General features: G+C 51.9%; 2 protein-coding genes across 7 annotated transcripts in view; one reads left to right on the plus strand and one right to left on the minus strand.

Annotated features, from left to right (window-relative positions):
• SMURF1 (SMAD specific E3 ubiquitin protein ligase 1) overlaps positions 1 to 14354 on the plus strand; it is a 102046-nt gene extending 87692 nt beyond the window's left edge. For 5 of the 6 annotated variants that reach the window (XM_082360898.1, XM_082360896.1, XM_082360893.1 and 2 more), the window contains 7 exons: positions 3409 to 3523; positions 4679 to 4857; positions 5825 to 5962; positions 6704 to 6824; positions 7795 to 7996; positions 9496 to 9580; positions 11087 to 14354. In XM_082360898.1, coding sequence (XP_082217024.1) covers positions 3409 to 3523; positions 4679 to 4857; positions 5825 to 5962; positions 6704 to 6824; positions 7795 to 7996; positions 9496 to 9580; positions 11087 to 11186 — 940 coding nt within the window. In that variant the 3' untranslated portion in view covers positions 11187 to 14354. The remainder of the gene's footprint in view (positions 1 to 3408; positions 3524 to 4678; positions 4858 to 5824; positions 5963 to 6703; positions 6825 to 7794; positions 7997 to 9495; positions 9581 to 11086) is intronic. The other variant, XM_082360894.1, reaches the window with a different exon arrangement.
• Positions 12520 to 15030, minus strand: part of TRRAP (transformation/transcription domain associated protein) — a 120210-nt gene continuing 117699 nt past the window's right edge. Inside the window, exon 74 of the transcript XR_014235851.1 lies at positions 12520 to 14563. The gene's annotated coding sequence lies outside the window, so the exon portion shown is untranslated. The remainder of the gene's footprint in view (positions 14564 to 15030) is intronic.

The following is a 15030-nucleotide window of genomic DNA, read 5'->3' on the forward strand; positions in this document are numbered from 1 at the left end:
TGCGTTCAAGAATGCATAGCTCAGTCATCGCCCCGTTCCTCTGTTCTCTTTGTAGCAAAACCCCTCAAAAGAGTTGTGTGATCCCAATTCCCGCTCCCACATCCTCGCTTTCTCTTGAACACGTTCTGAGCAGATGTCTCTGCCCTCTGAAGCCCTTTGTGTCGAGGCCCCCCCTGACCTGCATCTCACCAAACCCAGTGATGATGACTCAGTCTTGGTCTGTCAGCAGGACTTGATGTAGTTGGTGGCCCCCTGCTTCTCGAAACACCTTTGCCACTTGGTTTCCAGGGCACCTGTTTTCCCTCTAATCTCCCTCTCAGGCTCCTCTGCTGTGCGTCCCCCTCCTCCTTCCCGCTGGACCTGGCGGGCATCCGAGCGCAGCCCTGGAGCCTCCTGGCCGCCCCTCCTCGCCCCTCCTTCAGCTCCAGACTTGCTTACCAGCTGCCTCTCATCTGTGCTTGGGTATTTAGCCTCTTAGACCTAACAGTTCAACATTTCGGGTTGTCCCTCCCCCCAGCTGCTCTTTCCCGCCTCGCTGAACTGCCCACCCAGTCTCTGTGGCTCGGATGCGGGTGGTCCTCACAGCCTCCCTCTGTGCTGCATGCCCCCCCCTCCCCCCCCGGAGCCAGTGCACCCCCGGGCCCTCGGAGGGAGTACTTTCTGTATTTATTCATTAACCAGTAAGTATTGAGACTCCACCGCGGACTGGGTACTTGGGATACAATGTGAGCAAAGCAACGTGTCCCCTGCCCCCCCCCCCAGCCCCCCTCCCCCGGTGCAAAGGAGTCCTCAACCTGACGAGGTCCAGACATTAATCATAACATTGCACAAGGGACCACACCGCTGGTAGATGCCGCCAAGGGGCCTCGTTCCTGTGCGGACGTGTGACAGTGGCCCGGCCTTGGGGGTCAGGGGACAGGAGAGCCTCGCACCCTCACAATTTAGAAAACGCAAGTGGATTCTCAGCGCTGCAGCAGTCAGCACCAGCAAAATTAGGTTCTGAGAAGCATTATAGGGGGTCTCATCAGGTTTCTGGGTGGAATTGGGATTTTTTTCAGCAGCCAAAAGTAAATAATTACAAAAGCCACGATGTGCCCTTGGGCCGCAGAACGGAATCACTCCTCCAGCCTCTATCCATCGCTGTCTTCCTTCATCTCCCCTCCTGCTCCTCAGGTGATCTTGACTCCGTCTGGGATGAGGGATGCAGAAAAGCCCGGCTTTCCTGATAGCGCGCTTGCACTGGTACTGCCTCTCCGTGGGAAATGCTTTTCCTTTCCAGGTTGTTCCAAGTTTCTTCCTTGATCTTCTCAATATTGATTCTAGGAACCATCTTTCTTCTGGCGAATGTAACTTCTGTTTGCCCTTGAAAACACGAATTCCGTTTCCTGACTAGGGGTTTAGGCTTTCCGTCCCCCTTTTAGGGAGACTCTTCCTACTTCCTCATTCATATTTGTCCTAAATTCAAATCAAACTACTTCCATTTTCTCTTCTCTACCTTTTCCTTTATAGTCTCGAGATATCTCAGGAGTCAGTATCCTGAACTGTTTTACTTTATGGTTGCTCCCGTGCACAGCTGGGGTTATAGGTTCCTAGGCACGCACGTGAATAGCTGGGTTACGTTTGGTCTGGTTAGGAGTTCGCTTTCCTCTGCATTTTCCGTGGTTATCAAGTCTTTGTGTAGCTCCTTTGATTAACATGATGCTACAGAGGGAAGAGCTGAGAAGCCCTGCTTTTCTGCCTCCAGTCTGATCTCGCGTTGTTTCAGCTGAGTCTTCCTCGTGTCTGAGTGGCTCACACCTGTCGTGTAGGGCTGAGGAGAGATGTCAGTTACATGTGTGTTACACATACGTGTGTGTCTGTGGCCCTTATGTTGGTCGATGGGAATCAGTCTATGCTCATCTCCCCAGTGTTTGGCTCTGAACCTTCTCCTCTCTCTCCCTCTTCTGCCTGTGTAGTTAGCTCTTCCCTGACCACTTCCAGAACATACCTCATGCTCTGTACCTTGTCCACAGCTCGGTCAGAATGTTTGCTTGTATTTTAATCACTTCCTGTCTAGACAGTTGCAGGTCCTTGGCATTTATGAAAACAATTCTTCATAAATCCAAACTCCAAAACTTGGGGATAAATCAAAGCACCAGAGTTGGGAAATTCTGCCTTCCTAGTAAAGAGGCTTCATAAGATTTGGTGTCTGTCTCATCTCTTCTGGTAGTTCCTTCCTGTTCTTTTGAGTTTGATACACAACTTTGTGTTGGTGTAATCATTTTGTGTGTATTTTCACAATTTTCTCGGACAGATGATTTGCATTTGTGCTTATCCTTTTCGTATTTTCTCAATTCTGTCTTTTCTGTTTGAAGGAGTAAGAAATTCCAGAGTAAAACTTGGGGCAGCTATCTTAATAAGATTCATCCATTTGAAGGAGTTTTGAGTAGAAAGAATAAAAGGCCACACAGTGTTGTATAGACCCCCATACCTGGGCTTATCACAATCTGGCCACAGCAGCTGAGTCATACGGGTTCTGTTCAGAGTGCTTTTTTTGTTTGATTGGTTTTGATTTGGGGTTTTTTAAATAATGAAATAATTCAAACATAAAGGAATTCAGAAAATAATCCATTTTATGTACCCTATCCAGATTTTTAAACTCTTAGAATTAACATTTAAAAATTTTAAACTAGTCCTCTAAATTATAAAAGTGATAAACGCTTATGGCAAAAAATAAGAATTCAACAGGACAGAAAATTATGAGGGCAAAAGTCGTTCTTAAATAATCCCTGTCTCCCTAGACTGGGAAATGTTTTCTCCTTATTTAAACATTAATAACATGACACCATCAGAAATCTAAAAACTAGAAAGAAGTGAAAAAAAATTAAAACGCCCAGAATGCAAATTCTCCAGTTACCTACTGTCAACATGTTAGTATAAATCCTTCCCATCTTTCTCTATGCTCTGCGTATATATTTTTTCTGTCTCGTGTATGTGCACACGCATTTTTGACATAAAAGTAGGATCGTACAGCTTTTTGTTGCACTTTTGTTGGTTTTTACCACATTGTTAACATCGTCACCTGAGATCTTGATCTCTGCAAAGTAGCAGAGAAAACCTTAGTTGGGGTGCAAGAAAGCTGACAGACTTCAGAGAACACTGTGCCTCTGAGCTGGTACTGATTCCAGGCAACCACAGTTCTTCCTCAGCTTCAGAGTTACTGGACTTTTGGCCAGAAAATCCATTTCTGATACCACCAGAAGCAATTTTTTTTACTTCATTAAGCTTATTTGCCCAGTCGGCACAAATCACATCCTCTCAGAGCCAGGCAGCCTTACCAATTTGGCTTTCTAGGGCATGGTGAATCAGTCCTTTTGTTAAGATCTGAAACTAGGAAGTTTTAAAATGTCTTGTTGTTGTTGTTTCTAGGGAGTGGCTTTACTTATTGTGCCATGAGATGTTGAATCCGTATTATGGACTCTTCCAATATTCCACGGACAACATTTACATGTTGCAAATCAATCCCGATTCTTCCATCAACCCTGTAAGTATTAATGAATAAAGAGGTCGGAGATTTAGTTGGAGAATTTCTTAAATGGATTTCCAGTTTCAATCTCAATTCTTGGTTGATTCATTGTAGACTTACTCAAAGTCTGTGGTAAATAAAACATTGCAAGGTAGAGTGAGAACTGGATTAAGATGGATGGTTTCAATCCCGTATCTTCAGTGACTGGTATCAGTGAGTACGCCGTTTCAGGGGAACTCTGGCTTGACGGCTGTATCTGTTGACGGTGTCATTCTGAGAAGTGGGTCACGAGGTCCATCCTCCTCCCAGTTGGAATGGGAATATTCCCATAATTGGCCTTTTTGGCCACCAGTGCTGATACCCTTAGCCGCTTGTCCGAGAGATGAGGAAACAGGCGCAGAGTGTGTGTAACTGGCCCGAGGGGGGCCAGCGGGCGAGAGGAGGGCTCTGACGTGGGGCCGCGTCCTGCGGTCCTCGCCGTGCGTGTGGCCCCTGACGAGCAGTCGATGTGACAGGACATTTCACCAACATGGGAGCTAACTATCTGATTATAATTCCAACCTCAAAGTAGAAACAGGAGGTTCCCTGGTTACAAACCAGAACAGCGCTGGTTTTAGAATGGTTCTCTTACTTGGGTCGTTCACAGTTATTTTCCTCTGTGTCCCCGCCTCAACTCCCTTGGGATTTTTTCTCTTCTCCTTTTTTGTGGGATGGGGGAGGGATGGCAGGAAGAAGGGGGATTACCTTTTGCCCTTTATTTCCTCGTGGTGCAGTGGGAGGGAGGGGCCGGCGGCCTCCTGGGCGAGTAACCTGTGCCAGCACCGGGCCCTGTGCTGAGAAGGGGCCAGGGTTGGTTGATTCTCTGCCGTCACCATGTTGATATTCTCAACTTTTGAATAAGGGGTTCTGCATTTTCATTTTGCACTGGGTCCCACAAATTAGGTAGCAATTCTGAGAAGGTGTTTGAACCAAGGGCATAATATAAGGTATCGTTCAGATGACCTCTCCAAAAGTCATGCGCTAAATTTGACCTCCTATGTAGCCGTCTTTCATCTGGTCGTGAGTGCAGCCTGTGAGTAACTGATTCAAGAAACCTGGAGAAAGTACAAGATACCCATCTGCCTCGGCCGGTCATTTTTCTCACGAATTCATGTTCTCTGGTGCCCCCTACAGGACCACTTGTCTTATTTCCATTTTGTGGGTCGGATCATGGGTCTGGCTGTGTTCCATGGACACTACATAAACGGGGGTTTCACAGTTCCCTTCTACAAGCAGCTACTGGGGAAACCCATCCAGCTTTCTGACTTGGAATCGGTGGACCCCGAACTTCATAAGAGCTTAGTGTGGATTCTGTAAGTACTAACTCAGTTAACTGAAAATGCATCCGTCGTCACCTGTCTTAGCGTGCCCCAAATCCCTTTGTGTTGTGTAGTGTGCACGTGCACGTGGGCATATATTTGGGGGATGGGTGTGAAATCGGAGAATAGAAACAAACTATCAGAAACATAAAAGTAGATTCAACAAAAATACTTAATTGACATTTCCCTCGTAATGTCTGGCCAGTTTCTCATCATAGACTAGTTTCTTTTGCTGTTTCCTTGACTTATTAAGTTATGATTGTGAATGTTAATCCCCAGGCCTGGTGGTTGGCTGGTTTGTGACACTCTGGGGTGTCTCCAGCCAAGAAGGTATCCAAAATCACCCTAATGTTTAGGTGCCTTTGTTTTAGGATTACCCTAAAACTCTCTTAAAAGCAACAGGCACAGTTACACGGTCACCGTAGGTGTCAGGGGTCCTCGTGAGGACCGATTTCACGGGAATGAGAGGTCCAGGCTCTGGGACCGGGGGACAAGCCGAGGACTCGATCGTGTCCCGTGTTCTGTCCACCTCCTTCCACGTGTCCCAGCTTGAAAGGCAGGTCTGCGGGGGGCCAGGGCCTTCATCCTATAGACAACCTCCCAGGCTGTGTTTCCAGAAACATGGCAGATGAAGGAGCCGGTTCTGACTTTCAAGTGCTTCCTTGAACTGATGCCCTCGGAAAGGCTGCCTGGGGAAGGGGGCGCGTATTTTCTTGGCGAGGCTTCCCTCTGACTCAGTTTCCCCTTCGTGCTTCCCTCCTGTCCGCTCGGAGGCTCAGGGTGCAAAGCAGTCGGCGTGCTCTGCCCCGTGAAGTCACAGAGCGGTGTCCCTACCGTCACCGCTCTTCTGCAAGGAGGAGCCAGTCCCTCGTCCTACGATTGTTGATTCAATGTTCCATCTGCGCCCGCGCGGTGGCCGAGGCCTAATAAGTGACATCCATCTTCTGTCCTAACTTCCCAGAGAGAACGACATCACCCCCGTGCTGGACCACACGTTCTGTGTGGAGCACAACGCTTTCGGGAGGATTCTTCAGCATGAACTGAAACCCAACGGCAGGAATGTCCCTGTCACAGAGGAGAACAAGAAGGAATACGTCCGGTAGGTACTGCTCTGGGGCACCTGGGGGTCGCCGCTGGGACTGGCGGGGCCTGGGATTGTCCTGGGCCCGGGGGGGCCACGTTTAGGTCGTTGGAGCTCTCGGACCAGAGTCATGGTAGCGGCAGAGACTTCCAGAAACCGGCGGGGTCAGCGGTGGGCTCCAGGGTTGACCCGTTAAAGGGGGATTCATGACCCCAGAGCCCAAGGGGTAGCTTTCAAGTGACCGCCTGATTGTGGGTGTGAAGGTGGTAACCACGGGAGGGAGGAGTAGGCCTCCCTCAGGTTTAGGGGACGCTTCCTTGAGCTTGCTGTGATGGAAGCCCACCTCTTTATAGTCTGTTTTCCCACCTCTTGAGGCAAATAAACGACTAGTGTCTTCCATGGGAAATTTAGACACATGGGCATGTGCGTGTCTGTGCTCAGGCTGTCAGACTGGTGTGTAGTTCTCACTGTGCCCTGTATTTTCTTTTCAAACATATTTTAAAATTATGGCACCTGTAACAGGTCAGGTTAGATCCTACTGCTATTTCAAGCAAACAATCAGAACCTCTAAGGGAGGGGCTGATTGATTTAGTTTTAACCTGACTCTTAGGCTGGGTATTGCCCGCCAGTGGGGTTTTCCTCCCCGTTAGGGGAGGCTGGTGGGCAGGGTTCAGCAGATATCAGAACCAACTAATGGAGAACAAAATGATGTTCACGAACCATTTGATACTGCTTCCAACGTGTGCATTTTTCTTTCAGGTTATATGTAAATTGGAGGTTTATGAGGGGGATCGAGGCCCAGTTCCTGGCTCTTCAGAAGGGGTTTAATGAACTCATCCCTCAACACTTACTGAAGCCTTTTGACCAGAAGGAGCTGGAGGTGCGTGAGCGCCTGCGGGGCCGGGGCGCGTGACGGGCGGTCCCCGGCTGCCCGATCCCCGCAGGCCCAGGGGCCGCCGGGGCTGCAGGAGAGCAGAGGCGGGGCTGGGGGCCGAGTGGGGGGTCGGGGAGGCCTGAGCAGCTGATGCCAAGGCCTGGCGCCCGCCTGGCGGCATCATTCCAGGCGTTCGGCGGCTTGTCCCGTTGCGCCAGCGCCCCGGCAGCGCGGCTTCCTGAGCCCCTCCTGCGGCGGCGGCACCTCGGTGGAGGAAGGTATCATGACCAGCTGCTCCAGCTTTTGTTTGATTCTGGCTGTTACTAGGCCCAGAACAAAGTATTACCGTCATTTCTGGTCCTTCTTCATGGGCGTGAACAAAGCGATTCCCTCGCACCTCATCCGCTTCTGGTGCCAAGTAGCCCTTGCCTTTCAGGCTGTTCCCGGCCTTTCTGCCCCCCAGGGCGGTGCCTGAGCTCTGGGCCCCGAGGTGCCTCCCCGGGGGGAGCGATGGCTCCGGAGCGGGTCGCAGCGACAAGCACGCCCCTCGCCTGTTCCCTTCTCCTCAGACGTCAAGCCCCACGCGTCCCCGGAGGCGGCCCCACTTTACAGGTGGCCCCGTGCAGCCGTTCTGGCTGGTCCTTTGGCCCTCCCTCCTCCCCAGTGCAGTGCACACACACGCACACTCACACACGCACACTCACACACGCACACTCACACACGCACACTCACACACGCACGTGCTGGTAAGGAAACGTCACTTCAGTAGCCACACCAGCGTCCTCGGGCTGGCAGCCAGCCCGGAGGTGCAGACACAGAGCCTGGGCCTCAGGCCCGCCGTGTACGTGTCTGTGGACTTGTCTGAACGCGTGTCCGGTTTGTTGGGACGTGGTCTGTAACGCTCTCCATGTCCTGGGAGCCTGGGCACCCGTCGGTTCGTACGTCGGGGAGGTGACCTGCCTTCACGCCCTCACAGCTGATCATCGGCGGCCTGGACAAGATCGACCTGGACGACTGGAAGTCCAACACGCGGCTGAAGCACTGCGGGGCCGACAGCAACGTGGTCCGGTGGTTTTGGCAGGCGGTGGAGACCTTCGACGAGGAGAGGAGGGCCCGGCTGCTGCAGTTCGTGACGGGCTCCACGCGGGTCCCCCTCCAGGGCTTCAAGGCGCTGCAAGGTGACTGACGTGGCGGTGGGGCTGGCGCTGGGCCGGGGCCGGGGAGGGGACCGGACTGCAGCGGGCGGTCGTCCTGGGGCGTCGCCAGGAGACGGCATGGCGTCGGGTCCTTCAGGACAGACACTTGGCACTGCAGGGGTGCTGCCTGGCCAAGGGGCTGGAGAGACCCTCTTCCCTCCACACGAGCCGTGGCCTTTCGGTTGCCCTTCTCTCTGCTGCCCCCAGGGCTCGAGGCTCTACTTTCCTTTGCCCAAGTTGAAAGAAAACATCTGGAAAGACGTGGGAGGGCATGTCCATCACACAGAGCCCCGCCCCCCTCAGACCACCTTTCCCAGGGCCTCTGAGCCACGTGACACAGCAGTGGCGGGTGCCGGCCGGCTGGTGCCCACACAGGGCTGGGCCTGGAAAGATCTGAGCCAGGAAGGCCCAGGGGAGCCGGGGCCTCCGCTTCCCTCCCGCAACAGAATTGGTGACAGAGGGAGGGTACAAAGAGCAACAAGGCTTTGGGGAAAGAAAGCCACTTAGAAATGCACCGTGGGTTAATGTCTGAATCTTCTGACAGCAGCTCTCTAACTGCAGTCCTGAGTTTCTAAGAGCACACTGCTGCCGTGTGGGTCACAGCTCCAGGGGTCCTCCCGGGCCCTTGGTTTCCTCATCTGTACAAGGGGCCTGCCTGAGAGGCTCCCCTGTCCAGCTAGGTCCCCGTCCTCTCACGCGTCCCTTCCGGCTCTGGCTGGGTCGCTGGCTCACTGGGTCTGGAGCTGGGGGCCGGAGGAGGAGGGGGTGGGAGGCTGTCCACCACGAGGCTTCTGAGCCTCAGGAGGGGCCTGGAGGGGCTCGTGGTCGGCACAGCCAACTGGGAAAGTCCTTGAAGGCCTCTCTAGGGCTCTGTGATTTGTAAAATTTGGGGGTTTTGTCACTTGATAACCCTGACAACCGGCAGGAGTAAGGTGAAGAATCTTAATATATTAAAACTTAGTAAATGGGACTTTGCATATTAATAGTGAGAGCAGATAGATTTCACGTGTACGTTCCCTGTAGACTCCTCCTCTTGGAGTGAGAAGTTACTTCTCGTCCTAGGGCTTTGGTCCCAGCATTTGTGTCTTCCTTTTTCCACTGGGCCTCTGCCTGGGGAGGTTTCCTGACTCCATATCCTGCTTGCTAGACATTTCTGTTAAAAAAAAAAAAAAAAAAAAATTACTGGTGATTTAAGGATCTTGCTTTTCAGATACCCGCCCTGGAGCAGGCTCGCGGTCGGGTGTGAGAGGAGAGCTGTCTCCGTCTTTGCTCTGCCTGCTCCTGTGATTTTCTAAAATGTCTGGTATTAGTCACTTAATGGTCATGGTAGGTGCATCCTGAAACCGGGCAGAGGCTCGTGTGGCCGAGTGAGCCCCGTGACCTTCTGGCAGGACGGCCGCCTGGGCACCAGGGCCTCGGGGTGGTGACAAGGGCCCGGCCTCCGCCTCTGAAGCGTGTTAACTAGAATGTTGTCTTGTAAGGCTCTACAGGCGCCGCAGGGCCGCGGCTCTTCACCATCCACCTGATCGACGCAAACACAGACAACCTGCCCAAGGCCCACACCTGGTAAGGACCAGCGCCCTGGGAGCCTGTCTCCGTGCGTGACTTTTCTGAGCTGTTTTCTTACTTGGACTCTGCAGTGGGACAGCACGCACGTAAGGGTCAGCACGAGGCTCTTTCGTGAACCCAGTTTTGTCTGGAGACGTGATTGACATTGGAGCCGCTCCCCGGCTCCAGTCGTCACTTCGCTGGGTCCTGCTGCACCTGTGTGCATGTGTGCGTGTGTTTGCACACGTGCACCGTCAGGAGGGAACGCTGCTGCTTTAAGTTTGGAGTTATTGGTCTCTTCCTCTCAGAACTCTGCGTATGACAGATGCACCTTGTGTATTGAAAAATGTTTCCTCCCTTGATTTTCACTTAAACAATATCTGTAGTGGGTTATTTCCTTTGTGGTTTAAAATCAAATCACTTACATGCACTTTGGGAACCATTTCTTGAGACGAGAGCCACCTCTGGTTCACGAGAGTCAGTTCCAAATGTTGCCGGGATGCATGGTGATGTGATGGGAGGTTCCTGGTTGGGAACCAAGGCTGTGGGTTCCCACGCCGTCCACGACATCGAACTGGGTTTCCACGTCCTTGAGATAGAGGACGCGCCCTGCCCGGGCCCAGGTTCTGCGCCCAGCGTGGCCGTCCCGGGGTGGCGCGTGCTGACGCACAGGGCTGCTCCCGCCCCGGCAGGCTGTGTCCTCTAATGGTTTAGTGCTTAGAGTAAAACGGACGTGAAGAATGTCCACGGTGCTAAGCCCCCTGAAAAGGCTCCACACCGTTTAGCCCGACTCCTTCTTGACAAAAGCCATCCTCAATCACTTAACCTCTAGTAATTCAAGAGGCACTGTATGTCCTCTTAGTCAGAATCTTGCATTTTTTGATTTGTTATGAGGTAATATCGTCTAAAAAGGTGTCTTTTGGGCATAGCTTTGGGAAAGAACTTCCCTGAGGAAATGCTAACCTGGTCGTTTAATCCTCTATCAGGGATTTGACGTTTTATTATTTTTGAGATAGTTTCTGTTTTTGCAGGAAATACTCCAGACTGCCCCATTTTGCTCTCAGATCTAAGTCACAGGGGATTAGATACACAGGCAGTGAATTGTTAGTGGTGATTTGACTGCAGCCAGTCTGGATTGCAGTGCTCTGCAAACGTGGTGTTCCTGGTCTGAGAAGTAACTTCTCCCCAAAACAACAGACAAAACAAGTTGAGAGCTTTGTCCTGATCTAATCTAACTCACTTGGAAGATCTTACAAGATTTGTTTTGCTGTGTGTTGACTGACTGAAAATCTTTGCCTAAGAAGCAGAAAAGCAACAGAGGGGAGGGGAAAACTCTCCTCCATCTCCCAGAACTAGGTGGATGAGACGCTTTCCCGTCCTCTCTGCCCTGTCCCCACCATGTGTGTGCTTGTGGCCACAAAGGCTCTGCTGTGGCCTGGCCCTGACCCTGACCCTGTCCTGGGAGCGGGTCCTCAGGCCAGGCTGCACCAGCAGTGAGTCTCTCACCTTTCTGTCCCGTTCCAGCTTTAACCGGATCGACATTCCACCCTACGAGTCATACGAGAAGCTCTATGAGAAGCTGCTGACAGCAGTGGAGGAGACCTGTGGGTTTGCCGTGGAGTGAAGTGCAGCCCAAGGCAGCAGACGCTAGCTCACGGCCACCAGACCCCAAGCGACAGCTCTCTGTGCGCCTCCGCGAAGCCGGCTGAGGCCCTGGAATCCTAGAACACCCGAGGGAAAGGCTTGTCTCCCCTGCTTCTCGTTGGGGGAGCAAGGGGGGCGGGGGGACTTCAGTTGGTGGCTCTCACCCATATCTTCCTCCTGACTGACAGAACCCCGCCCCCCGCCACCTTCCATCACCCATCCAATAAAACGCAGCCCGGTTTAGCACTGCTTCGGTCACACAGGATATTCTGCTACGGTTGTAACACTTCTGGTGACAGGCTCACTGCCCTGTGGGCTTATAGAGGAGTCTTGACCCACAGCTATGGAGCTGAGCGGGGCTGCCTGAGGGTTCGGCCCGGGTAGCTGGACTAGCTCTTCCGTCTCAAAGCAGACCTGAGGTTTTCAAGTTCAGCAGCTCAAATTCCAAATTTCACATCCTAGCAGAGTGCTCTGGGTAGCAGATTAATTTCTAACTGAACAATAACCGTATAATGTATGCTTATTGGAATTCTGCCACAGCAGGAAGCTGGCGTCAAAACTGTGCTTCCCTTTTGGAAAGGTAAGGGAATCGGGGCAGCTTGTGCTGGAGGCCTGGGTATTTATTTCTTTTCAGGGTTTCCTGGCTGAAGAATGTGTTTTGCATAGAGAAAAATGATCTTTCCTCTTAAGAGTCCCTTTAGCCACGTTATCTATCCAGTTTGAGATATTTTCCCAGCGAAAACAGCACATAAGAGAGCTTATAAACAAGCAGACCACGCCCAGCCTCAGACCCACGCAGCCAGGCGCAGGCCGTGGCTGCTGCCCCCACCTGCACCGGGAAGGGCGTCGACTGGGCCACGTGGGTGCTAAGAAGCCACGCTGCGGAAAGCACTGAGGACTAAACGAGCAGAACAGAACTCCAGCATCGCAGCTGCTGGCTCGGTGCAAACTAGCCGGAAAGGGAGAGAGAGGACGGATAACCTCCGTGACCTAAATCCACCCCAGGCTACTCGTTGACAAGCAGCAGGTCGTGGATGGAAACCTGACGGCAGAGAGGGGCCACTCCACCCTGACACGTTCAGCCCGTTTCCCCAGCGTCTGATGGTGACACAACTGCTGCTCCTTTACCTTGTCCAGATGATGAGCAAGGCCAGAGCAAGCCTTGACCCTAGATTTCTACCACCATTATTTCCCAATTTGCACAGAAGATCAAATAGTATTTTAACAAAGTGGTTTGATTTCAGATAGTTAAAGTTCAGCAGAAAAACAGCAGTGGCAGCAAGTTCTCCCGTATGGTGGTGGTTTTTGTTTGGGGGGGGCGAGTGCAGGGTAATTCATTAGCAAGACATTTCACTGTTGAAGTTTTGTTGTAAGGTTCCGAGTTCAGTGCTGGGATCCAGCTGTGGGTCTGAGGTGGGTTTGGAAGGAGCTTTTTGGCCAACTGTCCCGTCTGTTCTTTTTGTTACTAATACCTGTGGACGGTGCTAGGTTTGGAGGCGTACTTACTTACCCTCTGCATCTTGCTGTGGTTCTTCTGCTTGACCGGGAAGCGGCCAGTGGTGGGCCGGAGTTCGCTGGCTGGAGGTTCCAGGAGTGAGAGAAAGCCATGCTTCTGGGTGACTTGCTGAGGTTCTAGAATAGGAAGGATGCCTTGGCTGCAGAAGGAGAATGTAATCCGTTCAGAACGTCCAGGCTGGACTGCGGGCTGAGTCTTTCCGAGGTCCTGCCTCACCCGTTGGGCTTCTCCTGTGTCTCGTTTACCATGACACCTTCTGGGCGTCCTGGAAGCTGCCTGCCGTGGGTCCGCCTCTGGAGGAATGAGGAAATGACCCCCCACTCTCCCCCGCCAGACAGGTCTCCTCTGTAACACGGACCTAAGCCGCAAGCAGGAGACTTCCATCCGGGAACTGAGGCCCTCAAGACTGAGGGGGGAAGGCCCACCCAGTTATCCTGTGGTGTCGGCCAAAATCCGCAGTAAGTTAGGAAGGAAACAAGGCTCTTAGTGGCTGGAAAGACTTGGAAGCAGGAATGTGCCATTTGCCTCCTTTAAAGCTGCCTTCCTGCTGATGGCGGGGGCTGGGGGGTGGGGTGGGCAGTGCCCCTGCCGGCCCCAGGCCGCCCTCACGTGTCAGGTGTCACCTCGGCAAGATCCAGAGGCTCACGTCCTGGCTCCTCCACAGGCTGCTGGGGACACTCGACTCTCCTGCCCGCAAGGCCTGGGTCTCTGCTTTCGTACTGGGACGCGGGCACCTCACCAGCTGCGTGGGTTGTTGTGGAGCCTGGCACGGCAGAACCTTCCGGAGCTCCAGGTCACTCCTGCCAAACAGGGCTGTCGGTGGCACTGCTCCTAGAACCGTAACTGTCCACAGTGGGTTGGGCCTTTGGAACACTCCCCCGCTCCGACCACCCCCACCAAAGAATAGTGTGGCAAGCTGTGGGTTTTGGGGTCTGCGGGAGCCTCCCCATCTGTCGCCCTTCTCGGGAACCCCAGCGACCCACCTGGTCCCCTCAGCTCTCTGCCCAGATGCTTCAGGGCCCGACTTCCAGGCTTGCCTCACCAGCGGTCATCAGCCGACCCTCAGGGATGTAGCAAACCACCGCTCTGCCAGTGCTGTGGGGAGAACGGAGGGGCTCTGGGGTGACAGTGAGCGGAGCTCTCCCGACCCGCAGGGAGAAGCGCCTGGAACTGCGGCCCCAGAGCTTGCCCGGCCGCGTGGTCCAAATGCAGGTCAGCTGGTCCTCCGATCGGAGCTGCCCGAGAAAACGCCCCTCCGCCCGCGTCCGCAGCCAGGTGTGTGCCGCACGGCGGCCTTCCCAAAACATAGTATGAACTTTAAAAAGTTGTTTATTTTTGTTTCTCAACCACTTTATAATGTATTTTTTAATTTATTTTGTAACGTCTTGTTTTTAAGTATTGCTGCTATCCTTGTTATCCTTCCCACTGTTTTTATTGCTGATTTATTTTGTGAAAGTTGTACACTAAATGTTCTGTTTTATGTCAAAATCAAAAGTATTTAAAGAAATACTAGTTCTATTTAATGTGGTTATAGAACCAGCTGGAAACACAAAACAAACAGTGATTGTACAGCAGGCTGGACCCCGGCGGTCAGGTTCATTTTGTTACATATGCAATAAACTCACAACTTTACATTTTTGGCGTCTGTTATTTGGTGTGGAACAGCTTTTTTTTTTTTTTTACATCCCATAAGACAGGAAGTCAGTGGTCTGGCAAGGGTCTTCTAAAGAAAAGGGGCAAACTTACAGTTAGAATTGTAGGAGAGATTGATAACACTTTGGAAAACAGTGGAGGGTCCTCAAAAAACTAAAAATAGAGCAATCCCACTCCTGGGCATATTCCTGAAAAAAAGCAAAACACCAATTTGAAAAGATACATGCACCCCCCCCCATGTTCATAGCAGCATTATTTACAATAGCCAAGATAGATATGGAAGCAACCTAAGTGTCCATCAACAGACGAATGGATAAAGAAGATGTGGTACATATATATATATATATATATAAAATGGAATACTCAGCCATAAAAAACCAAAATTTTGTGCCACAACTGAGCCTGCGCCCCACAACTACTGAAGCCCTCATGCCTAGAGCCCATGCTCCGCTGCAAGAGAAGCCACCACAATGAGAAGCCCGTGCACTGCAACGAAGAGGAGACCCAGCTCGCCACAACTACAGAAAGCCTGCACGCAGCAACGAAGACCCAATGCAGCCAAAAATAAAATTAAAAAATAAATTTAAAAAAAAAGAATGCATGGTCTAGTGCAAAAATAATAATGATGTATTGTGGAGTTAATATCATATATAGA

Source organism: Balaenoptera borealis, assembly GCF_965194805.1.
Source record: "Balaenoptera borealis genome assembly, chromosome: 16".
Taxonomy (NCBI): domain Eukaryota; kingdom Metazoa; phylum Chordata; class Mammalia; order Artiodactyla; family Balaenopteridae; genus Balaenoptera; species Balaenoptera borealis.